The sequence below is a fragment of the Octodon degus genome, unplaced genomic scaffold (assembly GCF_000260255.1).
Source record: "Octodon degus isolate 3935 unplaced genomic scaffold, OctDeg1.0 scaffold00085, whole genome shotgun sequence".
NCBI lineage: Eukaryota > Metazoa > Chordata > Mammalia > Rodentia > Octodontidae > Octodon > Octodon degus.
The window spans coordinates 3511664-3538892 of NW_004524661.1; the positions used below are offsets into that span (position 1 = coordinate 3511664).

At 42.0% G+C, this 27229-nt stretch overlaps 1 protein-coding gene across 2 annotated transcripts in view; it reads right to left on the reverse strand.

The window, feature by feature from the left end:
• The window catches only part of Kcnip1 (potassium voltage-gated channel interacting protein 1), a 379146-nt gene that overhangs the window by 12595 nt on the left and 339322 nt on the right, over positions 1–27229 (reverse strand). For both annotated transcript variants that reach the window (XM_004637031.2, XM_004637032.2), the window contains exons 2-5: positions 8252–8376; positions 6793–6862; positions 5297–5367; positions 4282–4389 (exon numbers count right to left, since the gene is read on the reverse strand). In XM_004637031.2, the coding sequence (XP_004637088.1) occupies positions 4282–4389; positions 5297–5367; positions 6793–6862; positions 8252–8376 (374 nt within the window). The remainder of the gene's footprint in view (positions 1–4281; positions 4390–5296; positions 5368–6792; positions 6863–8251; positions 8377–27229) is intronic.

The following is a 27229-nucleotide window of genomic DNA, read 5'->3' on the forward strand; positions in this document are numbered from 1 at the left end:
TCAGATAAAGAAGTAGAAACAGTAAGCAAATGTATGAAAAAATGTTCAACATCACTGGTCATTCAAGAAACACAAATTAAAACAATGCTGTACAATGCTGAGATTCCTTTGCACTCCAGAAAGAATGGCTGCCATCAAGAAATCAATCAATAACAGGCACTGGTGGGGATTTGGGGAAAAAGAAACCCTCCTCCAGTGTGGGTGGGAGTGTAGACTAGTGCAACCACTGTGGAAATCAATGTGGACAGTCCTCCAAAACTAGGTGTAATAAGTACTACTTCTAATGTCATATCAATCACTGCCATACTGTATCTCAAGTAAATGTTTTTAAAAAAGGATAATAAATGAAAACAAGAGAAGAGAAAAAAAGTCATAGGACTGTCCTGCTACAGTGCTGTATATGATTAGATTTCTAAATTTCTGTGTAAAAATATATAATTGTTTATTCCTATTTTTAAAATATTTTTTATTTATTTTTTCTTCACATTCTTTAGGGATTTAAAGTTTAACATATCAATACTTGATGGAAAATACTTGTTCCATGTTATGTCTAAGATGATTGATATTCAGACAGATAGTGAGGTTAAGCTCACCTGCCTATGTTATAGGGTAATAATATCATTAAGCGTCTCTTCTGGAGGGTTAACAATCTAAGTTTGCAGACCAAAAATTAGTAAAAAGAAGGGCTGCAAGGACAGCCAACATTTTGGCCCTAGCCATTAAAGGTCAGTGTGGACTCAGGACATAAGAGAACCTGTACTGTGACATTCTGTAACTCAGTGGCATCCCAAATTTTCTGATCAAGGAGATTATGGGGCCAGAGAGAAAAGCAATTGACAATGTAGAGTGTGCCTAAGGAAAGTCACATGAAGAGAAAACATTCTCTCAGGCTTTCACAGAGAGCAAATTGGTCAAGCAATGGCCGTGACTCATCCACATGGCTGACACTGACTAAGGATCTACAAACTGCGGTACAGGGTTTCAGAGGATTTGACTGACCTTGTCAGCTACAGAAGTTACATTTCTTGTTATATAGGTCTTGCTTTATCTTGGTCTTAACCATCCATCAGAAAAGTATGAAAATGAGATATAAAAAGTAAAGCCATATTAATATGCTGAGCTGTAAAAGGCTCAAGTCAACAACTTCTGACATTGCCAGTCCTACAGAAAACCCACTACTTTTATGGACTACTAGACTATATTGGATTGTTTTGCTGAATTCACGCACCTACAATAGTTATTTATTTATTTATTTTATTTTACGTTTTGGCGGAACCAGGGACTGAACTCAGGCCCTTGCACTTGCCAGGGAAACACTTATTCTACTGAGCCATCTCCCTGGTCTCTCTCTCTCTCTCTTACAATATTTAAATGGCAATGGAATACCCATCTCTGACAAAACTAAACAGAAAAAGGAGATGTAAATGAAGGACCATTTTGTATCTGCATATACAAAATAGTTAGGATAGAGATACAGCTACTTTGTCCTAATTCAATGAGAAGAAAGATTTGTACTAATAGTGTTTAGACAGGATATCATGTCTGCATCCTATACTATAAATAACTACTATGAAGACAACAATATGCAATGTATGAATTATTGTAACTGTCCTACTAACCTGTTTTGAAACTGTCTCATTGCTATTTCTTTCTCAATAAGATTAATTAAAAAAAAAACCAGGTGTAGAGTTTCCAATCGACCCAGTTATTCTTCTTCCTGGTATCATCCTAACAGAATTATAAAACATTATACCACAATGATATATACACACCCATATTTATAGCAGCATATTTTGTAATAGTTAAATCTTAGAAATAGCCTAAATGCCTGCCCATCAACCAATGAATGGATAAAGATGTGGGGTTTTTATACAGTGGAATACTACTTAGCCATAATTAAGGATAAACTCAAGTTGATTTTTATGTTTAACATGAAGTAAAGGTTAAAATGCATTCCCATGGGCTGGGGAGATAGCTCAGTAAAACAAGCGCTTGCCTGGCAAGCACAAGGGCCTGAGTTTAATCCTGGTTCTACCAAAAAAAAAAAAAAATGCATTCTCATTCTGAAAAGACTGCATCCTTGTTACACCACCACTTAGTGAAGCCATTGTTATTTTCCCTTGGTATCTTTTTTGAAATGACAGTATGTGCGAGGGTCTATTTCAAGACTTATTTTCATGTATTAGGTATATGTCAGTCCTTATGCCAATTCTCCACTATCTTGATTATTATATTTTTATATAGTCTTGAAATATGTTACTCCATTTTTTTGGTTGTTTTATTTTTTTCTCTTACATGTATATTTTTAAGTCAGTTTCTCAGTTTCTCCAAAATAACTGCTTGAATTTTCGCTGCTACTGCAGCGAGTCTCGAAATCAAACTTGGGAGAGTCTGTCTCTCATTATATTGGGTCTTCCAACCTACAGGCATGATGTAGCTCTCTGTTTATTTAATCTCTCTGTTCTCTTTGAAAATTTCTTTTTTGATTTGTGTATTTTGTGCAGGGTCACACTATGCAGTTCAGACTTGTAGTGATCCTCCTCTTTTCAGCCTCCCCAGAGCTGGGATTATAGGTGTATACCACCATGCCTGGACTAAACATTTTGTAGTTTTCAGTGTATGAATTTTGTTACACCTATTTTGTTAAATTTATCACAAAATATTTTGTGTATTTTGATGAAGATAAGTGGAACTTTATTTAACTTTCACATTGTATGTAGAAATACAAATGTCTTATGTAACTAGATGTTGTATCCTGTTACTTTGTTAAATTCACTTGCTCTTTGTAATATGTTTTTTGGTTTTTTTTTTTGGTAGATTTCTTACCAAGAAGCCATCTGAGGGATGTAAACTTCTATAAGGAAAGACTGTTAATTGTGAATCAACTTTCTCTAAATGATATAGAGCCATTCAAATTTTTAAATTCTCTTTGTAGTCAGTTTAATACTTAGTGCCTATCAAAGACTATTTCCAGGCTGTCCAGATAGCTCAGCAGACTAAAGCAGGGGCCGTGGTTCAATCCCTGGCATGCTGTGCTGGCCCCACCACTGGGGTGCACTGTGCTGAGGACTGAGACTGGGCGTAGTGGCATGCCTGTAATCCCATCACTTGGGAAGCTGAAAACAGGAGGCTCACTATGAGTCCGATCTGTGTAGTGAGACCCTGTAGACCCTGTACTACATATATTTTTTTTAAAAAAGACTATTTCCAGGTAGCAGCTTCCCAGTGGGCACATATGTGCCCTGCAGTTGATCCTCCATTGTTTAACTCTCACACTCCTGTCTATCGCCTACAGTGAGCCTTTCTGTTCTGGAACACACAAAGCTCTATCTTGCTTTGCTGTCTCTCTGGTCACTGTGCCAACACTTTGCCTCACTTTTTGTATGGTTGGTTCTACTTTGGCATCACTTTCAGATGGCTTTTTGAGCATCTCTATTGAAACATCTTTTACCTGCTGATCTACAGTATTGTGTATCCCTCTGCACTGCTCTATAAGAGTCAGGCCCACTCTGACTGCTCACCTCTTTTTCTCTAGCACTGAGAACAACATAATCAGCCCTCAGACCTCTGTGGAGTCCACAGATGACTGCATGAGGAACAGCTGAGGAAGCTCGCTGTGTTAGCTTTCCCTCTGTGAGGAAGAGGCTTGCAGGGATGAGGTGAAGGCTAGAGATGATGTTCACACTTCCAGTCCCTGTGCCTGGCACATAGGATCTCAGTAAGTGGGATGTCAAGGATGCTAAGTTAAAACTTCAACAGGGACATGAGATGCCCAAATATGGTAAGTATGAAGATAGGTCTATCGGAATTTCACAGGCTAAGCACATGTATGAACCTCTAAAAATGCCAAGCACCACATATTCTGAAATGGTTTGGGATGGTTTCTTTAAAGACAGCTGTACTTTCTTCACCCAGTTTTACTAATAGACAAAACAGTTTGTGACAAGGACATCCAGTTGTAGTCTCTTCCTGAAAAATCTCTCTCTTCTCTTATAGGTGCCTGCCAGCAGACCCACCAACCCCACCTGGAGCTCTAACTTATGGTTGTAAACCTGACAAAAGGCAGGTTCTCAGGGGGGAGAAGTCATGTATAGCCCATGTGTAGTATGCATTGAATCTGATCTTTGCCTGAGCACCTAGCACAGGGGAGGATGGTCTTCAGACCACCTCTGACAGCCCCAGAGTGGATCCTGTCTCACTTGTGCAACTTATGCTCTTGACTTGGGTTTTCTTTTGTAATTCACTGTACCTGTTTCATGCCTCTGGCCCCAGCTCACCTACCTCTTTGTTTATGTATCCATCTTTATTGATGTCATACAAATTGAACGTCCACCTTAGTTTCTCATGGACGGTTCCTCTCAGTAAAGTCGACAGAGCAGTTACAAAATCCTAAGAGGTAGAAAAGGCAGGAGTGACATTAGCCACCAGGCTGCTGAGTAGGGAGAATCTATCTTGGTGTCATGCTCACAGGTGCTTTTTTTTTTTTTTTTAAGCCCATTCAGCCTGTCCTGAGGGCGGGGCTGGCACAGCATGTGGTGCCAGCGATTTAGCCACGGTCTCCTGTACTTGCCTAAGCAGGCGCTTTAGACCACTGAGTTATCTCGCCAGCCCTCACAGGCGCTTTTGCAGAATGGCTTCTCCTACTCCTCTTGTCAGCCTAAAGGGTACGGCCAAGCTCAGTGGGAGCTTCTGACTTCCATGCCCTATGCTTTAAAGAGAAGATGTCCTCTTGAAGAGGCATGGAGCTCTGTGCCTGTGGACACTGCCTGACACAGTTAATACAGCCTCCTCTGTCCCTGCTTAATCCCAGGGCTGCAATGGTTTGCTTGTCATATGCATGGCCATATATTCTAGTGGCTACACCAACACACTGCCTGCATTCAAAGCCTGCCTTGACCATTTACCAGCTCTTTGACCTTGTGAAAGTTACTCGGTCTCTTTGCCTTACTTTCCTCTCCCGTAAAATGGTAATAAATAATGCAGCTCTACCTTATAGGGTTATTATGAAGATTAAATGAGTTAATAAATGCAAACTACTATGTCCAGAGGCTGCCTTCTGGTAGGCAGTGTACAAGCAAACCCTTAAACTGTGCGTATTTAGTCCCTCGAGTCCCCGAGTGCTTGGAGGGCAGAGGAAGTTGCTGCTTCTCTCTATCATCAGGAAATGTTTATTAAATGGATAAAGTCTTTTTCTCATGACCAAGAGGATTCAGCCTTCCCCCAGGACCCTGAAATTTAGAGGCAGAGGCAGTGTGGGACCAGGGGACTCCCAGCGTAGACCCAGGAGATGGCGTACCTCGAACTTCACGGAGCCTGTCTGGGTGGTATCGAAGGCATTGAAGAGGTAATGGGCATAGGTGCTGGCATCTGTAAGGCAGAAGGGTGGACAGGTGAGTGTGGCTGAGGCTCATGGGGTCAGGGGATGACTTAACAACAGGGGCAGTGTTTTGGCCAAAAGAGGAGAGGGAGAGAGAAAGGAGGAAATTATGGAGGGCCCCCAAGGTTACTCAACCCCCAGGGTTAGATGGGAAGTTGTTTCTAGCGGGAGGTGAGATGGGCCTTCACCCCTGCGTGTAGCCATCTGGAGAGAAGGGATACCCTGTCTGTCTGTCTGTCTGTCTGTCTGTCTGTCTGTCTGTCTCTCTCTCTCTCTCTCTCTCTCTCTCTCTCTGTCTGTTTGTGTGAGCTCTGGTGGTTGTGTGACATGGTGACTGTGTGAAGGTGTTCTGAGCAGCAAGCAGCTCGGGAGCATAGAAGAGCACTTTCTCAGGACCTGAGCTTGGGTCTCAGCTCTGTGCCCATAGGCATCTGATGCAGCCTCTTGGAGCTCCCCTGTCCATTTCTGCATGGTGGGACACAGCAAGACCCATGTCTTGAGATTTTTGGACAAGTCTATTGGGGTCATGCCTGCCACATACTGAAAATTGAATGAAGTGTGGCTCAGCAGAACTCGGTGAACTGTAATTGTAGTACCTGCACAAGACGAAGCTGCTTCCCCTAACATGACCAGAGCCTCTGCACCAGGAACTGTATCCAGGGATGTACCTGTCAGCTGCTGAAGAGGTCCATGCTAAACAGGGCCTGAGACATACTTGGGATGCTTGGAACTTTAGGATCCAGGTAAAGAGTTTGGTAGCAGGGGGTTCCTGGGGACAGGACACAAGGTGGCCTATAAAACCTGGAGGTCACAGAAGAAGTCATTGGTGTGGTCCACAGTGCCTGGGCCACAGCTGATTCCCACAGGAGTCAGGCAGGCAGCAGAGCAGGTACCGTGGGCTCAGCCCACTGGCTAGCATGTCCTTATAAGCACAACTTCATGCTCCCTACATCTTTTGGGATTTATTTTTGTAGTCTTGAGTATTTGCTAAAATTCTTTTCAACATTCCGGCTTGTCTGATGCTCTTTTGAGGGAAAGAATGGCAAGTGCCTGTCACAACAGAAGAGCCAGAGTGGCAGAGCTTTGCCCAGAACACTTAGTGACTCTATCTCAGTCTGCCCTGTACCAGCTGTGTGATCTTGAACAAGTTGCTTAATGTCTCTGAAGCTCAGCCCTTTCTTCTGGGATCATAATGCTCTTTCTAGAGCCTTTATGAGACTTTGTAATATTGCATTTATCAATCTTTTTCCCCTCCCAAGTGGGTCCATTTTCATAGCTCTAGTTTGCTAAAGCTTTAGAGAATTTCACAACTTATTATAAGGGAGGTCTCTTGGCAGATAACAAGAAGAGTACGGTTGGAGGACGGGAAGGCTGCTCACTAGTAGGAGCTGCATCTTTCCCCGAGTCTGACTTACCTCCATGAGGAAAAAACTGGGCATAGATCTGCTTGAATGTCTCTTCATTGACTGCACCGCTGGGGCACTCCTGTGGGAAGGGAAAGACAGTGGTAGGAGATGTCTTGGAGCTTGCAGCAGGGGGAGTGCACAGGGCCCAATCCTGGGTGTGGGGCTCCTTGCGACCCTTGGTGGGTAGGGAGTGGGCAAGAACCCATGTACTTCTGTCTCCAAGGTGTGCCTGGGAGGTGACCCCGCCACAGGACTAAAGCTGCTTAGCAACGTCGTGTGATGTCATCGAGAAGGGACACTGAGTTGGGAAGAGTTTGGGATTTAAGATTAGAAGGTCTGGAGTAAGCTACTTGTAAGCTTTGTGACTTCAGCCCAGTCCATTTCTGATCTTCAGTATCCTTTCCTGTAGAAGTGGGGCCCAGAGAACCTTCCCAGCATGGGTAACAGGGGTTTCATACACGAATCTTTGTTATGTGGTGCCAAGCTCACAGTAGATGTCAAGCAATATTGCACTGATCTCGCTCCTGGATGCTGCTGCCTCTCAGCCTAGTTCCCAAGGGCAGCCTCCCCACCTGCTGTCCACTGCCATCACTGCCTCTTCAAGATGAGAAAGAAAGGAAGCCCTAATGGTAGCAAGCCAGGCACATGAAAGGCACAGCTGAGGCCACAGGAGAATGGAGGCACATCTCAAAGTTTGTCAGACAACTTCCAGGATGTGCATGAAGCCTGATCAGACTGGTCCTTGGGGGACAGAGACCACGGTCAGTTTGGAATATGCCAAACTCTACCTACACAGCTGTGACTAGAGGGGAGTAATCAGAAGCACCTCTCTCTATCCCACCTACCCCAGTGTTGTAGAATACACTGTTATGAGATTTAAGCTTAAAAGTAATTCAACATCTGATGGTTCACAAAGTGGCCTGAGAAGACAGAGATGTATTCATGTGCAGGAAGCACTGACTACTAACTCCCAGTCATCTAAATCCACCTCAGAGTTTGGCTTCCTGTGTAATGTACAGGAACAGAAGGTCCCAGCAAGAGGAGGAGTGTCTGGTCTCTATTCTATTTTCATGGTAAACTAATACACTGATCGTTCAGGTTGACACATCAGACTATGTGATTCACTAGAGATGAATCCTACCATTTTGGAGGTACCAAGCTGATGGAAAGTGTGAATGTGTGAAGTTCAGGCTGGCTCCTGCACCAGGGCAAGTTCTCTAAAGTCGCACCATCCTGTGAAGGTTCTGTTTAGTGGGTTAGTTTTTCGTCCATCAAAATGTTCTCATCCTTCACCTGGAGTCCTGCTTGCTCACCAAGGAATCTTGCTCTCAAGTCTCCTTTATAGGGCTGGCTTTCCAGCCCTATGTAGATGGGAAGCTTCCTTAGGAACTCCCTCTGCATTTGGGAGAGTTTGCTCCCAGTGGGAAACTCCACCAGTGTCAGGTGTGAGAGCCTATGTGGGTCTTACATTTTTGAAGCCACGATAAAGGACTTGCAGCTCTCTCTTGGTGAAGTTGGTCTGGGCCTCAAGTTGCTCCAGTCCCTCAGGTCGGTGGCAAACCATGGTCATCTCCAGCTCATCTTCAATCTTATCTGGAACCAGAGGAGATGGCATTGGAGTGTGACCTTGGCACTCTGGCCAGACCATAGTCTGGGCTATCAAAGCAGTGCTATCATGACCTGTGACAGGGTGTGGGGCTGGGACCTTCTGCCTTGGACTGCTCTCTCCTGCCCAGTCTTTGTCTTGAGATCTGTTCATTCTGTTACTCTAGTTGTGATAGACTCCCAAAGAGGGAAGTGTCAGCATCTGAGATATGTGCAGAAATGTTTAAAACATATCCATAGGAAAACATTTTTCTTTCTAAACATCCTCTTGACATATTCAGATTACTTCCCACTAAACCTCCTGAATATGTAAACACAGGTGAGTGAGGAGAATGAGAAAGACTCTCAAAAGAGCAAAGGAGAACAAATCTATTAAAAACAGTAAATTCTCATCATGTAGCCTAATTAGGGATGGTTGGCATGACTTAGTAAAATATTCAAATTATGGGACGTTAAATATTAACTTAAGAAATCTCAGTGGTGGCCTGGGAGTAGAGCTCAGCGGGGGATGGCTTGCCTAGAGTGCGTAAGGTCCTGGGCTCAGTTCTTAGCACCTCACATCTAGCACAAATCTTAATGCATTGTATAGTGTATATTTATAACAGTTTCTAGATATCCCTAGATTCTAGGAAAATGACTTCAATGGGGGCTGCTTTGTATATGTGAAATCTTCCACTGCATTTGAAGGGCTTTAGAAAGAAAAGTTGGAAGCAATAGTTTAACTGTATCTCTCATAGGCACTACAATGTAATATTGCAATAATTATTTAGAAAGTAGCTGGCCAGTGAAGCAAGGAATCTGGCCATCTCTCACCAAAGGATCACAAAGCTCACAAATCAGTTTATGAAGTTTGAGCAGTCCCAAGGGATGAGTGCTTTAGTTTAGACCCTACACAATACTTTCAAATTTATTTTAATAAAGAATAAATTGCTGTCTGTTGTGCTTTATACCTAGATGTTTCCCTAAAGCCTCATGGGCTCATAGGTGAGGCTTTGGGGACCACATAAAGCCTATGACTGGATCATGGGGCATGAGGCTCAGGAGAGGATTAGTTTATAGCTTGGTATGACTTGGGAGGTGAAGCTTGGTGGGAGGTGGAGGTGGTCCCTGGGAGTGTGGCCTGGAAGGGTTTCTCTCCCTCCGTCCCTGCTGGTCTTCTATCTCTTGGTCTCTCTCTCTGCTTCCTGCCACCATGCTGTGAGCTGTATTTCCTCTGTCATGCCTCTGTGCCCTGTTGCCCTGCCTTAGAGCCAGCGGGCTAAGTACTCAAACCTCTATAAACCTGCGATCTAAAAGAAACCTTTCCTCCTTTAAAGTTGTAGATGTCAGGTATTGTGTCCCACTGACGATGAAAGTGACCAGCTGTCATCTAACCTTCTCTGTCTGTTGCTGTCATGCAGATAAGCTGAAATCCAGATACCAAAAAATTCTAAATCTGGGCTTGCAAAATACTGCTGAGATGGGCAGGCCCCGGGAACAGACACACTATGACACACTCATGAGGAGTGACGGGAAGAACAGGCTGAACATCTATAGTGGAGAGCAGGGTGAGCAGGCACATTACATTTAGGCATTTCTCTAATCAGGGGTTGGTTTCTTTGTGCCAGACTTTCTCTGCTTTCTGTTTTCAAACCTTGATCCTAATATGAAAGGAATCCATCAAAGTAAGTTTGTATCTTATACAAAGTCCCCAAAGTAACGGCTATTTGCAAAAGGCTCCAATAACATCGTAACAATTCTGAATTGTTATCTTTCTTGTGTGCTGGGCAAAACATATCACCTTATCCTGCTGGGAGCAAGGCAGATGGTTCAATATAAATAAGATACTCTATTTATACAACATAGCAGCAAGTGGCCAATTTCCTTATAATTCTTAGAGTGCCTTTAATTATTGTTGTGTTTGTAGCTGGTGAGTTAAACAGCAATTACCTAACCATTGAAACATTTCTATGTAAATCAAAGGGCCAATCTCCAAAAGAAAAGAAAAAACAAAGAGGAAAAAATTCCACATAAGTGTAACTGGGAAAACTCAAACGATGTGAGAGTTCAACTTAATTTTCAACTTGACTGGCTTGAGAGCTGCCTAGGGAATAATGCCCAGTGCTGGCGTCTCTGGGCGGGTCACAGCGATGTGGCCTTGGTGTCCGCACTGGGGCCCGGCCGCCTCCTCTTTGGTGCTCAGCCTCCTCCCTGCTTGGTGGCCACCATGAACTAAGCAGCTCTCCTCTGCCGTCTTCGTCTTCTGCCGTTCTGCCATGAAGCTTCTGCCGTGAAGCCAGCAGGACGCATACTGAAACCCTGAAATGTGAGCTAAGTGAAACCTTTCCTTCCTTAAGCTGTGGGTGTTGGGTGTTTGGCCCCAGCAGTGGGAAAGCTGAGTGACACCCATATCGTTTTTGTATAATTTAAACTAATTTCCAAATACAAAATAATAGTTGCTTTAAATCTCCTCACATTATATCAAATCTACTTTAATGAAAATGCACACACATCTAACTGTGCATATATTTTACAAATCCTCCCAAGGAGCTGTAGAGGCTTTTGCATCTTTTCTGTTGGTCCTCAAGGATTCCCTGTGTACCTCCTAGGCTGCTCCAATAAAAGAATGATACTAAGCAAAACTCATATGAAAATATAAATAAGCAAAAGAAATACTTATCTTTGGAAGAGAGGATGTATATTTGAAAATGTCTAGTTTATCTGTCAAGGTGTATCTTATTCCAAAGCACGAAACATTTTTATAAGATTATTCTGATTCTTCCTGTTATTCCTTACTAGCTCAGGGAAATTATTTTTTTGCAGAAGTCTGAAATAATCTTTTTGATTCAAAAATAACACTTGCTCCCCAATACCTTTATTAAAATGTACCAAGTAATTATTGAAATATCAACTGTTAAAGCCACTTCATTAAGTTGGAACTGGACTTTATTAATAAATGATTTACTTGCCATCGGGGCAGTAGGATCAATTTTCATATCAGATGGATTCTGTAATACTGGAATATTTGAATTTTGATGGCCAAGATTTTGTTTTATTTTGCTTTTTCATCATCCTGTAATTGTCTGTCTGTGATAACATCAGTGATAGAAGGAAATGAGCATCAGTGGGATTAGGACACTGGGATACAGTGTGCCTGTGACTATTAGGGCCCTAAATCAGTACCTTATAATGAAAACACAATACAACATACACATAAATATAGGCAAAAGCTTCATGAACTAATACTCTGACTAATGCAAGATGTACTCCAGCCTCACATATATTCCTGTGCAAACTTGTACTGGTTGTGACCATCATGAACCATGAGTTTTAACTGGGAAATACTGATTTAACTGGTCAACAGCAGTGGCAACTTTCTTGGGGAGCCCACAGAGAAGTGTTTCCCTGCTCCATACCAGCACCCCTTTCTCCTTCTTTGCAGCCTCATGGTTATGGCCACTGAAAGTGTACTCAGAAGAAATTTCAAGAGAGGCTGCGTTGGTTTGCACATCCTTTCCTACCACCCCTCAGACATTCTCTTGATGGTGCCCAGTGATCCCAGTGAAGGGAGGAGGCTGGCCCAGCTCCCTGGCAAGAGAAGAAAACAGGATTAACATTTGTCAGAATTTCTGGACAGTTTCTTCTGAAGGCTAAGAGTCCTCAGTGCCAAATGTTGCTTGTTATTATTATTTTCATTATTAAAAATAATGATGTACTAGTTACTAAGTCAGGTTTTTTTTTTGCTTATCTTTTTAAAGTCAGGTTTAGTTTAGACAATATAGATTAAAATTAGTCTAGGGATTTAACACTATGGAAATTGTTACAATGTGTGTTAAGAATCACTTAGAATGACTTCTCTTTACAAAGTACTTTAAGATGTTTATAAAATATTTCCGTGCAATTTTGTGTGTGTGCTGGGAAGTGGGAGGATTATTGTCCTCCCCATCTGATGTTGGGGAGACAATTATCATAACCGATAGGGTGATTTTATAACTATGAGTGACTCACAAAGTGGAGGATCTGTACCATTAGGGGTAAATCTGAAATAGAATAATCAATTGCTCAGGTTCTACACCAGAGATTCCCTATTGGAATAGAAGGTGACTCAGACTAAATGGTTCTCAATGTTTTAGAGTCCTGGACTATTCTAAGTATGGGATGAAGGTTTTTGACTCTCTCAGAATAAAAAAAACCTCCTGTTATTAATATTATTATTATTATTATTATTAATTTTATGGTATGTTCACTGAATTCTATCTTAAACACACAGAACCCGTGCTAAGGACTGTTAGAATAGGCCTCTTTCAAAGTTTCACTGACCAGTTCTGTGTGAATCTTAGGTCATATGAGAAATCAGTGACAAAGACAGACCTCCAGCCCATCATGTCCAGGCCTCTTCCATGACCAGGTTGGTTTCCATACACCTCCAGGAGCTTCTGCTTCCCTTAAGTTCCAGCAACCAGCCTCCCAGTGAACCTCCTCCCCTCAGGCAGGGCCTGTGCCCAGTCAGGCCCTCAGACTGTGGAAGAGCCCTAGTCTTTGGGCTTCTCCCCACTGAGGTGCTTCCTTTGATAGGCTCGTGCCCAAAGACTGTGATCAGACTAGACTGGAAAATAATTTCTCTAATACAGTATCTCTGGGTTGGACTTTATACTCACTCATTTATGAGTAGTTTGGAGGTTACAAAATGGTTACCCTTAGCCTGAACATGGTCTGATGATAGGTGTTGTTTGTAAAATATGTTTTAAAAAATTACTTGGAAATATTTAATGATGAGAAATTTATGTACAAGTTTAGCTTTCTTATCTCTTGGAAAATGGGATTTGAAAGCTAGGTACCAAATTCTCCCAGGAAAATTGCCCACTAGAGCTGAGTAGGGCTTGTTACCTCAGGCATCCAGCGCCTCCAGGGATCCCTGTTGTTCTTTTGGGCTTTCTGAACCTGTCTGCTTTGCCTGTCTGGCTCCGGAATCGGAGTTTGGGCTCCTGATATATTGACTTCCTCTCTCCTACCCACCCACCTTTCTCCTATTTTATCTGCACCATTTATTCCCTCATGAGGTGTATATTTCCATACATTCCACTCTTTGCTGCACAAAGGACTTGAACCTGACCTTAGGTAATAAATATAATAAAGTCAAAGTAGATCATAAAAATACTACCTGATAATGGTAAAACTATCTCAGAAAATATTGATTGGATTGGAAGTCAAGACCACAGGGAAAAAGACACTATAGAAATCCTGGCCATGTGTTCTAAGTAGTTACTTAGGTATTAGTGCACTTGAATGCACCAGCTCTAAGTTTTTACATAGGTCATATTACCTATGAAAGGAAAGTATACCAATGTCTTAGGATCCTTTAACTTATCTTTAAAAGAACATTCTTGATTGTTTTTATATAGGTGAAACTTCTTTGACAAGGAGGGACAGAAAGCTTGTGAGAAGACCAATTACAAAATATACACTTGATTCAGAAGTTCTTCCCTTGCAAGTAATGACCAAACTACGTTATTTTAAACTTTTTTTTTTACCTCTCTGATACTGGTAATACCACCAGGCGATGTCTAGGAAAAAGTAAGAAAACATTTTACCAAATCCATTCGTACAAAAAGCAAAACACAGTTCTATTGTGAGTGGAGAGGCCACCCTGAGGGTGTTCAGGTCACATCCAGCTCGGCATACGCAAGTGGCCTCTTGTTAGCAGGACAGGGGTCTACCTCCCATTGTTTTCCCATGGTCGGACAGGCAAGAGCAATGGGTCACTTCTCAGCGACCTGACTCCCAGCAGGGCTCATTAAGCATGCCCTCAGCCATGCAGTCATGCAGCCCAAAGAGAGATGGATGGCACATGGCAGAGGGTACATGGATGTGGAGAGGTCTTTGGAGATGTCTGCATGTGTGACTGGGTAAGTTACCCTCCACGATGAGGTGATCCCACCACTGGCCCTTCCTGCTTCTTTATGATTTGACGTTGTGCATCTCATGGGATGATTCATTTGTTCCCTCAACAGTTACCATCATCAGTGAAGTTTGCACTGTGTATATATTGGAGAATAGAACAAGTTTCCTGCTCTCGTGGAGCTTACAGTCTACAAGCATTTGCTTTTGAAACTGAGCTGCAAAAAAGAAAAATATTAGGAAAGATGAGAATTAGCACGTTAGGATGTGTGGCAAGTGGAAGCAGACTGAGTCCCTGTGATGCTATATATAAAACGCAAGACAAAAGAAAACAAAACATCAGACCTGGAGAACTGTCCAAGGACAGTGGTTGGGTAGGTGCAAGGCCCCAGGAAAATCTCCTTGATACCTTCCTGTTGGCCTTTTTGGGCCTTTCCTGTGGTCAGCCTGTTTCATCTGTAGGTCCTTATTTGAACTTCTTCCTGTCTTGCCAGAATCTCTGATCAACAGTGTATAAAGCAGCTCAGCCACCATCTTTAGTGTATTTTAGGCCCTGCCCTCAATTCAAAACTCCAGACCAGAATAACTTATTCCCTTGCTGCTCCTAAAAGTGATATTATAGATATCTGGGCATCCATTGTCTTCTGGTCTGTATCCATGGGAGAAACTTATTTTGCCAGGTTTAGTAGCCCTTTGATCTCTCTGGCTAGGTGGTATTTGCATTCATTCATTCATTCATTCATTCATTTATTCATTCACTTTTACTAATAGGCTTTTTTTTTTTTGCGGAACCGGGGATTGAATTCAGGCCCTTGTGCTTGCCAGCAAGCACTTATTCTACTGAGCTATCTCCCCGGCCCCTTAGGTTCTATTTTAAAACACTGTCAGCTTTACAAAAAAGTTGCCCAGAAATTACAGCAAGTTCCCATACATCTACTCTCCCAGTTACTATTATGAACAGGCAATCCCTGCCTGGACCAAGCTTATCTTCTTTCATTATCTTCCAGAAGTTGAAGACTCAACTAAATAGTTGATGCACTTTTTTTCTCTGATGGCTACCATTTAGTGAAAAATTTCTTCACATTGTAGGAAACAGGACCAAGATTTAAAAAAAAAATGTGGTGCTAGAGCTACAGGTAATCCAGATATCTGACTGATGAGCCAAGTTATGGTGTTGCACATGATTGAGAACACATATAGTACACAGCATTTGTTATAACCAATGAACTAATACTTGATGAGCCAATATTGATATATTAAAATTAATGGAAATCCATAGGTTACATTAGAGTTCCTCTTTGAGTTATGCTGTTCTATAGATCTTGACAAAAGTATTATATCTTATATCTATTGTTACAATGTCAAAAAGTTTCATGGCCCTGAAACTAGGTGGCATTTTCATAGAGATAGGAAATGAAATAAAAGGAGAAATAGGGATAGACTTACAAATATAGATTGACTCTCTGGCATACCAAGAATGTGATAAGTGATAGAATATAGAGGAAAAGACAATATTTATTTATCTACAGTTCTCAGACTACAGGGAAAGCACACCCTTAAGACCAAAGATTGCAAACTCAAGTGTCAATAGTTGTTGGCAGGGAATTTGGGTGATAGATGTATAACTATAGAGAGTAAAGGGGCCTGAGAACTGGGGAGAGAGAGAGGGAGAGAAAAGAAAAGAAAAGAAAAGAGAAGAGAAGAGAAGAGAAGAGAAGAGAAGAGAAGAGAAGAGAAGAGAAGAGAAGAATAGACATATGGGACATGGTGAAAATCTCTAAGGTAAGTATAACTGGAGCCCTCCCGAAAAGAGATGATAAAGAATGATGATGAAGCAAGATTTGAGATCAAAAACAAGACTTTATTTAAAAATAAATGGGAAGGTAAAATATATGAAGGTACAAATTTAAGAAGCACTCCAGATCCTAAACAGGATAAATACACAAACAAGTCATGTGTAAAAACAAAGACAAATGGAAAGTCTTCCATATAAGAAAACAATCATCCGATAGAAGCCCAGCCCTAACGAAAGGCTTCTTGCAAGCATAAGCACAAAGGAAAGGTAGAAGTAAAATGGTGGCAAAGAATATATTATGCAAGCACTAATCAAGAGGAGATGGGGTGTCTATGCTCACATCAGATAAAGTAGATTTTATTTTTATTTATTTATTTATTTTTCCATAATTTTATTGAGAAACAAATAGCAATGAGACAGTTTCAAACCAAATTGTCAGGACAGTTTCAATAATTAACACATTGCATACATTCTTCCTAGTGAGATACAACAGATTTTAAAATAAGAAACTTTGCTAAAAATGTAGGATTTTCACAATGTTGAATGAATGGTCCATGAGCTGAGAAGACCTGACACTTCTAAACTAGTGTATACTAACAATATAACTTTGAAATACATATAAAGCTAAATTTGAAAGAAATAAAAGGAAAGATAAATTTATAACCAGAACTTCAAATTTTTAAAATACCTCTCTCATAAATTGATAAAACATGCAGTTAAAAAATCAATAGGGAACACACAATATCTGAGTAATATAATTAATGAACTTGGCCACATATGAAGTTCTTAGCAAATAATTATAGGTTAGTATACATTCTTTTCAAGGATATGTAGAACATTAATCAAAATTGACCACTTCCTGGGATAATAAAGCCAATCTCAATAAGCTTTGGAAAATTAAAGTTATTCAGAATGCTCTCTGTTCAGACTGGAATTAAAGAAGACATCAGTAGCAAAAAGAAAGCTAGGGAGCACTTAAAGGTGTAAAAGTCAGGCAGGGTGGTGTAGTTGTAATTTCTAGGTAACTAATGCATCAAGACAATATCATGGAGATACAGAAAATTCTGCGAACTAAAAGAAAATGAAAATACAACATATCAGAACTTCTGGGATGTTATTAAAGCTATATCCACAGGGAAATTTAGAAGAACTGCAAATCATTTATATGACATTATGCACAGAAAGTGCAGAATGCTGTGTTTCCTCATGAAATCCTATTTTTGGTGTTTCCGGGGGTTCATTGTCTCCTAAGCTCTGTTGGCTACATTAAAAACTACATTAGTAGTCACCTGCTGGTGTCTGAAAACACTACCTTTCTCTTCCAGCAAACAGGGTTCATTGCTTTGTTCAGGATGGGGTCAGCACCATCTTCTGATTGTCAGCTTTCCTCAATATACTGTAGTCAGAAGCAGAAAATCCTTGTTGCTGCCTGCATGCCATCAGAAGGGGAAAAGTCCTCTTTGGTCTTTAAACCTCAAGGCATAGACTCCTATAGCTAAGGCACTCAGACACACGCAGTGCACACAACTCATCAGCTTTGAATTTTATATACTTAACAACGAGTCCCGTGAGTGCTGAGCTGAGCCTGATAAAGATTTTCTGAGTGTTCCAGATTTTTTTTTCAGTCTTCTTGGTTCAATAAAACTCAAATCATGTTTTGCTCCAAGCATTTGTTCTCTTAATCTTGAAACCCCTCCTGCCCCTTTTAAGCAAAATTGAATTTATACATTTCTCATTCATTTACACCTTGGTCCTGAAAATGTGCTGGAAAAATAGGGTTCTACAAAAAAATCTTTGAGTGTTGCTACTTTTATTAGATGAAAGGTTTTAAAGATCAAATGGCTTGAGAATTCTTCAGTGTGTGGTGCATTTCACTCTACTGCCTTTTCTCCTAACACAAGTCTGTGTTTAGGCTAGCGCAGAGGTGAAGGTAGGTAGGGATGGCATGTCAAACGCTCCTCACATCTTCCCAGAGAGGGGTATCAAGTGGCAGAAACCAATAGTGAAAAGTATAATGCAATGAGTAATCGTCCACATACTTGCTACACAGAATGTGACCTAAGTCATAGTTCTGTTTCTTACATGCCAAAATCATATCCATACATTTTTTGTAAAGCAGGTAGGGCTGGCGAACAAACCATGGTATCCTGTGCCCGACTGCGTTTGCATGAGCAGGCACTTAAACAACTGGGCAAACTAGCAGGCCCCCATACATTTTTTGAACAAGATTGAAAAAGCAAAGAGCTGGGAAAAGATTTATCTAGATGCAAGAGCTGGGGAAAGAAGAACCCTAAAAGGCGCTTCAGGACAAGGAGCAAGGTCAGGTACTATAGGGACCTTCATGTCCCCTCATCTCCAAAACAACACTTTAGACCAGCTAGGCCCATGGCTGAGCTACAAGGTAGAACTGGTAGACTTTCAGCCACAGGCAGAAATGTCTAGATGATGTTTTAAGTGGATCTTTTTGTCTGGAAAAAGTGCCCCAGGGTGAAATTTTTGATGATTTACTTAGGTAGCTGCAGCAGTGCTTGCAGCTCTAGAGGGCAATTAGTCAAATGAGGCCCAGATCCTGCCTCCAGCCCGCACTCAGGCAGCAAAGAGAAACCTCCCACCACTTCTTCTTGGGACTGCAGGGCAGCGCCCTGAGGTTCCAGCACACGGAGATTCTCCATTAATGAGCATTTCCACTGGGAGAGATGGCCTGATGCTCAGATGAAAGGGCTACATGGAATAATTCTACAGGAAATAAGAGGGTTACAAATGCGGGTGCATTACTCCTCTTGACTGAGGAGCTGAAATGACAATTCATTATAAATGAAGAGTGTTCAGGGAGAAAGGGCATTTTTAGTGCTAAGATGGAGGAGTGAAGGTGCGGAGAGAAGTTGAAGAAATCTCTCAAAGGAGAAGTCAAGAAGGGTTGATCTGAGATTATCAATACTTTCTTTTCTTTTCTTTTTTTTTTTTACCATGAAAGCTCACTGGATTCAGGTTAGGGTAGGAGTGTGATAAGCCCATCTTTCAGCCTGCTGCTTGAAGGAGGATAGCTACCCTGTTGTGCAGACACCTGGACAACCTGATAAGTGATGGTGCTATTCAGGTAGAGCACTGGCCTTGGTAGGCTGGCAAATGTCTAATAATGTCAGCTCTAGGGCAGGGGAGAAGAATCTAATAGTAACCACCTTCCAATTTACTTGGGTAAATGGCCTAGTTCAGGCTGTCCGTGGTGCTGCTTCTGAAAGGATGAGCCCCCACTATGACCTGGCTCTCATGTAGCTATTTCCAATTGGTATGCTGAACAACCCAAACCTACTCTTATAGGGTAAGCTTCCTCCTGGTAATCCAAGCTAATAAACCCTTTCTTTGTTGCCAGTGTAAGCATGTACTTCTGTGCATCAGATAGAATAATCACAAATGAAGAAATAATGGAGGTTGGCCAAGGGAGCTTTTGCTGAATTCAGTACTAATGTATCCTGGGTTAAGTGCTGTCTTGGTGAGCTCAGAGAGCACAGTAATAGTTTTAGAATTGATCTCATCAGCTCACTGTCCCTAGGAGGGATATGGTTATTAGACTAATTCCAGTTATAATCATACCCACTTTGTAACTATAAATGTAGCTGTATACACATAGTAGGTGCTAAAATGCTATTCCCTTCTTATATGCATTATGATTATGATTTTAAGGTTCATTCTCAACAGCACAATCAGAGAGTGACATTTTAGACACTGTCTATATTAGATACTATGTGAGACACTGCCTAAGTCATGATTATGCCCTTTTGATGTATCTAGTAAATTAAATAGGCTTCTCTCACAAAAAGATTTTCTTGTTCTGTGATTTACTCTTCTAAAGAGACACCCAATTGCTAGTTCAGGGTGGACATGAACAGGCTAGCATGTATATTATCTTCTATATTAGCTGTAATGGTCATGAGCAGGCACAAGACTAGATGAAAGAGTGTCAACTACTTCACTGTGAGGATGGCCATAGAGCATGGTGTCTGTGGGTGACAGAGGCCAGAAATACAAGGCCTGAGGCAATAGTAAATAGATGTAATAACTGACAGTCATTGAGAAAATTTCCTGCCTTTCCCCCTTAGAGTTATTACATGGCTTCATATCTGCTGCCCTTAATAATCCAGTCAATGTGTATATTATCTTTGGTCCTTTTCGTAGCTGGAGAAGGCAATTGGACACTGCCCTCAACTGGAACATCAACTGCCAAGCGCCAAGACTGCAGTCAGTTCATCACAGGATGTCTGTGTGCCTGCCTCGAGGCGGGGGGACGTCAAGGTGCTGCCTGCCCAGGACTCAGCTTGGAAGCCTCTTAACTGTGCACTTAATAAATGAAGCCTGGGCAGACACACCTTGAATTATTAATGAAGTTATTCAGCTTTGATTGTTTCCTTCTTTTGGAGAAAGGTTATTCACTCAAATGCCTTTGATTAGGCTACACAATACATCACAATTGGGCATATTTTATGTGCAACTTTATGGTGATAATAGTTCTGTCTCATTTAGAAGCAAATCAGACATTATGAACTTCGTGATTTATTAATGTATTGATTTCTATAAATGTCAGCGCATCTCACATCCTGTCAGAGAGCCCAGGAGCAATCAGTGGAGAGCCAATAAAAATGTAAAATGAAACCATCATAAAAGAGAGGAAATACTGCCCGTTTCAAAGCCCTGCTGTCTCTCTGAATTGTACGAGGATCCAGACCATTTCCACAAAGGCATCACCTCACCCCAAGGAAACTCAGTTTGCACGATGCTGTGTGGAAGCCTACCTTCTATTTAAATATTTGAAATAGAAATAGATTGTATGCACTGAAATAGACAGCAAGAGTGGGTTTGTTGTGGAGAAAGGCTGGGGCTGACTCCCAAACTCATTCTGGAGGAATTAGGAGGATGAGGCATCTCTTTCCATCAGATTCCCACCCCTATGACTGCCACAAACCCTGCTGAAGAATCCCAGGGTAAAACCTGGACTCCTTAGCTGGCACAGAGGGGTGTACTCTGGGTCAGTCTATATTTCTAGCATGGTTTCCCATAACTCCTTGAACTTGTTCCAGAATCTACTGGCACATAGAGCCCTGTCTCTGCAGGAGTGTATGATCAGCTGACTCCAATCCCATTCACCCTTCAAACCCAGTTTCAGTGCCACTTCTGCTGGGCTGTGTTCTCAGATCAACACCCAGAAAGCTTTCTCTCGCAATCCCCGAAGCACTTGCGGTCTCTGTCACCCAGCAGATGTCAAAATTATCTGTTGAGTGTGGCAATTGTCATACATAAAGGTGGGGTAAGTAGAGATTATGTCTTGTACCTCAGTTTTGTGTTAATTTTTGGTATCTCACACCCTCTATGATGTCTTATATCCATGCTGCAAATAATAGGTGCTTAATAAGTGCTTTTTATTTGCTATGTGTTCTTTATTTGTATATAGTAGATGTTTAGTATGTGTTCTTTATTTAACAAAAGGAGTTAACTTGGAAGTATGTTAAATCCTGAGACAGTTGCCAATGGAATGTCTGGAAGCATTTGGCTATCTGAGTGGCCAATTTCAGTTCCACAGTACCTTTCAGAAATCACAATCTGGCAGCTCTCAAAACATTGTCACTGTTTCACTTCTTTAAAATATGAATTTTAATAGTATTTTGTTTCACATAAAGATAGGATTTTTTCCTTCTCTGAAGTCTGAAATTGGGCAAGGCAGGCCTGTACTCCTACACGGCAACACAAGGAGCTGAAGCACAGCTGCTCAATATAGAGAGTTCTGCAGTCAACCTTGGTCCCCACTCCTCCCTGTGACCTCTCTCACAACAAGACCCAGGGACAGTTGTTACTCATCACCCTGCACAAGAGTTGCCTGCCTCAGCCTAGGCTTCTTATTTGATATCCTCTTTCCTCTAACTCATACTTTTTTTTTTTCTGAATAAATTTGCAATACTCTAGCAATGACAGAATTTCAGTGGGGTAAAGTTCTAACCAACCTGAAGGAGACAGAACATTCTGTAAGGAGTCAAGCTGGGTCCTTAAGTGAATGTTTCTATGTGGCTAATATCACCTGTACCAGGAATGGGACAGGCTTCTGGGCTCTGGGCTCTGTGCATTTGCAGCCTTATGTTTTATACAGTGCTTTTCATTTTTACCTTGGTTAACACCTATGAGGTTTGCCTTGGATTATTCCCATTTCCCAGAAGAGAAAAGTCAGACTCAGAGAGGAAAAAGGAAAGGTGATATTTCTGGGCACTACCTACTTGTTAAGCACTGTGAACTTCTCTTTATCTCATTCAATTAGAAACTGTGTTTCATTTATCATTGAATAGCATTCCCATTTCATTAGGAGAAACAGAAGCAGAAATTCTGTAAGATATCTACGAGGTCACAAAGGTAGCGAGTAGAGGACATCGACTAATCTTATCACCTGCTTGACGGGGAGACAGTTTGGGGACCACATGGGGCCATCCTAAGGGCTCTTCTGGTCTTACTCTGTGCCTTCACAGTTGTGTCTCTACCTCAGCAGGACAGGGACAGACTCCTTATTCGAGCTTCTTATAATTTCTGCCCTTGAGAGATTCTGAAGCCCAACCTGAGGTGGCAGGGGGTAAAATGCAAACAGTTTCAGAAGCCTCCTGCCCCGACTCTGAGCTGTCTGTCACCTATTTACCATTGCCAACTTGGTTTCCTCTTTCTGAGCATCAAAGCAGCCTTCCGTACTTTGGGTGACAGGTATACATCCCAGACATCCGAATTGTGGAGAGATGCTTTCACCCTGCCTTCTACAGTTCCAGCTGTGGCTCTCGAGGCCCGCAGAGGCAACTGGATGTGTCTAAGGCACATGCTGCTTTTCTGGCACAGCACGATTAGATCAGATGCATCCATCTGGAGATCCAGTGTTCTTTGCATGGTACCTTAGTCCTTGAACAAATCATTACTGAGTCCTTTCTAGGTGACAGTCACATTACTAGGCACTGAGGATTAAGCAGAAAATACTAGGCACAGAGAAATAGGGTTATAGGGTTAGAGAGAAAAAGGTCATGGGGACCCTGCCATACACAGGATGGCCAAGGAGGGCAGGGCAACAGCCTAGTGCAGTGCCTGAAGGAGGATAAGGGGGGTGAGCTTTGCAGTTGCATAGGTTTGAATCCCAGGTCTGCATTCTGGCACCTGGAGGCTCATGCAGGTCACTTCTATCCTCCAAGACTCAGTGGCCACAGCAGCAAAGAAATCACAGAAAGTCCACCTGTCAGTTTAATACTAGGATCAAAGCCACCCGTGTAGGTAAAGTGCCTGGCATTTTGAAGGGAGTTAGCCAAGTCTCCTTCCCACTTGGTAGGGGTCAGGGAGGACTCTAGAGCTCAGCTTTCCAATAAGAGCTTTGGGCAGGCTGTGAGTGGGTTCAGCCTACAGACAGCCCACATAGCACTCCATTAGCCAGGGCAGTGAGCCCAAGGGCCAGCTGGAAGATTTTTGTAGTTTATGAGAATGAATGATTGAGGATTAATTAGCTGAGCTAGTCTGTGAACACATCAGAAAGTCGCAGGGCTCTGAGGCTCTTTAATCTCTCTGGTGGTGGGTTGCAGATGCTGGGCCTCCAGCGGAGCTTTGAAGGAACTTTCCAGATCAGAGCTCTGGCTTAGAATTCCCAGCCCTTCTGCATTCCTTGCTGTGAGCAAGTGCTTCTTAGCATTTAGGTTTCAAGGTGGCTTACCACAGAGCTTACACCAGATCAGAGAAATCTTTGAAAATGAAATCTCAGAGATGGCTTGAAGCAAGGTCTTCCATGTGAAGTCTTCCTAAACCTCCCAGCCTGCAACTCAAGTCCTGAAACTGCTCTTCTCTGTAAGGATCACATCTCAGGACTGTGAGCTCAGGAACCTGGGGATGGAGGTGTAATTTACCCTTCCTTTCTCTTTGATGTATTTCTTAAGCCATGGAGATACATTGCTTTTAGAATTGTAATGTTTGATTAATAACAGTACATTCTGAGTGGTAGTATAGTAGGTATATTCCATTTGTTGGTTTATGGCAATTGGTGTTTTTGTTGTTGTGATACTGTTTTGGTGAAATAAAACATTTTCAAACAAAATGGGATACTGCTGTGGGCATTCTGATAGAGGAGATGATGTAAAAATATTCTATCTCTCAATGTGTTGAACGCCTGATATGCAGAGGTTGTGTTCTATAAAATTGAAGAATGAATTTTAGGAGCAACAGAGTTTAAGAGTAGGAAAATATTTACTGAGAGGATAGCTCCTGAGAGGCAGGAGGGGACCTGAGTGGCTAGCTGGAGGCCCCATTTTATAGGGAAATTTTATAGAGTAAAATGCATGTGTGTATTACATGGGTTACCACTAGATTAGCTAATAATGTTACAAGTATAATTGCTTAGTGGTGTACTAGTGATCCAATGGGGAAACCAGTAACATAAAACAAGGGTATATGGAAAGATCAATGACTTTTACTAAGAAATGGTGGGTCTAGAGGTCTTTGTTATCTACACAGGTGACAGATGTCTATCTAGACTTCATTAACCCCAGTGTTTATCTTTTAAGGAAGTGTGTAGGATTGGTCATTTTACATTTATCATGAGGTGTGGCCTCCAACAGATGTGTCTCTGGACATAGTGGTTATAATATGTGTGTGTGCATGTGTGTACGTGCATGTGTATGTGTGTGTATGCATGTGTGTGCATGTGTGTATGTGCATGTGTGTGTGTGTGTGTGTGTGTGTGTGTGACCAGTTGAGCCCACCAGGCTTGCGTAAAGGCAACATGGCATAGAATTTATTGGGCTTGTGTGTAGGCAGGTGGAGAGCAATAAGGCCATCTTCCCTGAGCAAAGAGAAGCGTGTCCCTTTTGTAGGGATGGAAAGAAGGCAGGGGACACTAGGCAGGAAGATTTTAATAAACATTTATGGTCAAAGTTCTCTGGCTGTCATGTACCTCGGTTGGAAAAAAAACCTTGAAGCATCCAGTGTAAATATTTAGGTGTCTCTAAGTATTTGCAGGTGTCACAGGACCTAAAAAATTCCCTGTCCCATCTCATATCCTTCATGACATCTTGTGCTTGCAGATGACAACTGCAGTACTGAACTGAGTTCCCTGCAGAGAGCAGTGCTTGAGCTGGCAAGCGAGTTGGGGACTGGGGGAGTTAAGCCCAATTTGAACCTTACAGTTATGATGTGTTTTAACTTTGTTCTGACTCTTGAGAATCTAGAATCTATCTCACTGCCTATAATATTTTTATTTAACTTAGCTGTCCACAATAATCCATGCTTGTCACCAACAATTTACAGCTTTTCTTGTCTCAGGCACAAGTCTAGATGTCCTGCTTGCCCCTTGGAAGTTAAGTATGACTTCATAACTGGCACTGGCCAATCAAGTGATGGGTGCACAGGGCGATGTGTGCCCCAGTGGCTGAGCTAGCTTGGTGTCCATGCAGTCTGGCTTATTGCTTACACACCCTCATTCCATCCAGGTCAAACCGCAGTCCTCAGAAAAGTCTCAGTCCCCTGCTAGAGGCAGATACTCCTGTAGCAGCCTAGAAGGATGAGAGGAGAGACGGGGTGCATGGAATTGCTCCTTACAGGAATGTGAAGGGCAAAAAGATTGGCCTGCTCCAGTCTGGGAAGATAGCCCAGTGGCAAAGTGCCTGCCTGGAAATCACAAGGTACCGAGTTTGATTCCCAGTACCAAAAAATAAAATATAATATAAATAAAAAAGACTGGGCTGCTCTCACTGATGAGAGGAGGCTGGTATGTCTGGAGGCTGGACATTGTAAAACAGTGTAGAGACATGAGTGCCAGGCATGGATTGCCTCACGTTGGTCCTGGGAGTATATTAACAGTTTTAGGGACAGCAAGCAGCAAAGCAACAATGAGTTGGTTTAGTTTTGTTTTAAGAAGCCAGAAGAGAATTACATATTATAGTATTATCACCCAGTGATAGTCTGATGTTAATCAGAAAAGAACTGGCATATACACTACTATTCCCCACTTGTTGGGACTTCAGAAAGACAGCTTAGCAGCACCAGCTCTGGAACTGAAGGCTTTGTCCTCTTCCTCTCATTGCTTCCTGGCCTGCTCATTGCAAAATAGGGTTCTATGACTCAAATAGGCCTGAGATCTTCAATGCAGTCCTAGATCCCGGCAAGTGAGGCCAAGGAAGAGAACATCTGTTTCTGATTTCTCAGTTAATAAAACTCACATTAGGAAACATCCGGGGCTTCAACTAGAATACCAAGGGGTCTTGTAATTCCTATGTAGAATGCCAATGACTGAGGCAGTCTTGGCTGGAGACTTGACTTTGTGGCATCAAGAATCTTATACGGCTGGAGAAAAAAAAATCTCTCAGAACTGCGAGATGTATTTTTCTGTCTAATCAGTAACTTCCTCCTTTATTTTGACTTTAGTTATCTCATGAGCCTGCAGGGGAGAATAGGTCCTGTAGCTGTAATTAAAAGGTAGAGCTTAAGCATCAGAAAGAAATGTGTTGGGTTGTTTATTGAAGCAAAGTCTAAGAAAGCAGGAGGCAATGGGACCGGGTTCAGAGATATGGGTGACAGTGTACAAATTTCAGATTATTTCGCAGAAAAATTCCTAGAAGTGGGAAAAAAGTGTTATGAAATGGGAAATATCTATCTTTATGTATCCCATCTATCCAGGCCTAAAGGCTATCATACCTAAGCAATAGTGGTTATCTCTAAGGTATGAGATTACAGATGACATATTTTGCTTATGTATACTTCCAAAATTTTCTATAATGGATATTTATGCATTTCTAATATGAGGTAATCCACAAAAGTTACAGACAAGTCAATTTGAAGGACAAACCGGAAACACTCTTGAGTCCTTAAAAGATCTGGAAATGGGTTGTGATGGGGGAGCTTCAGGGCTGTTATGGGGTCCTTCTCTGTAGGGCAGTCTGGGAAGCCAGGCAGCTGAGATATGGGTGTGAAGCTCTGGCTTGGAGATCTCCTGCGGCCTTGGTAATGTGTTATTTACTTTCTTTCAATCTTACTTTCAGCTTCTGGGATTCTGCAGGGTTCTTGTGAGATCATAACTAGAGGTGCAGTTCCTGACAACCCTTCTCTAGCCTATGAAGTAGAAAAGACAGCCTGGCTGGAGTAGTGGATCAGACAGATGCTCTGTATTCTAGAGGAAGCTTT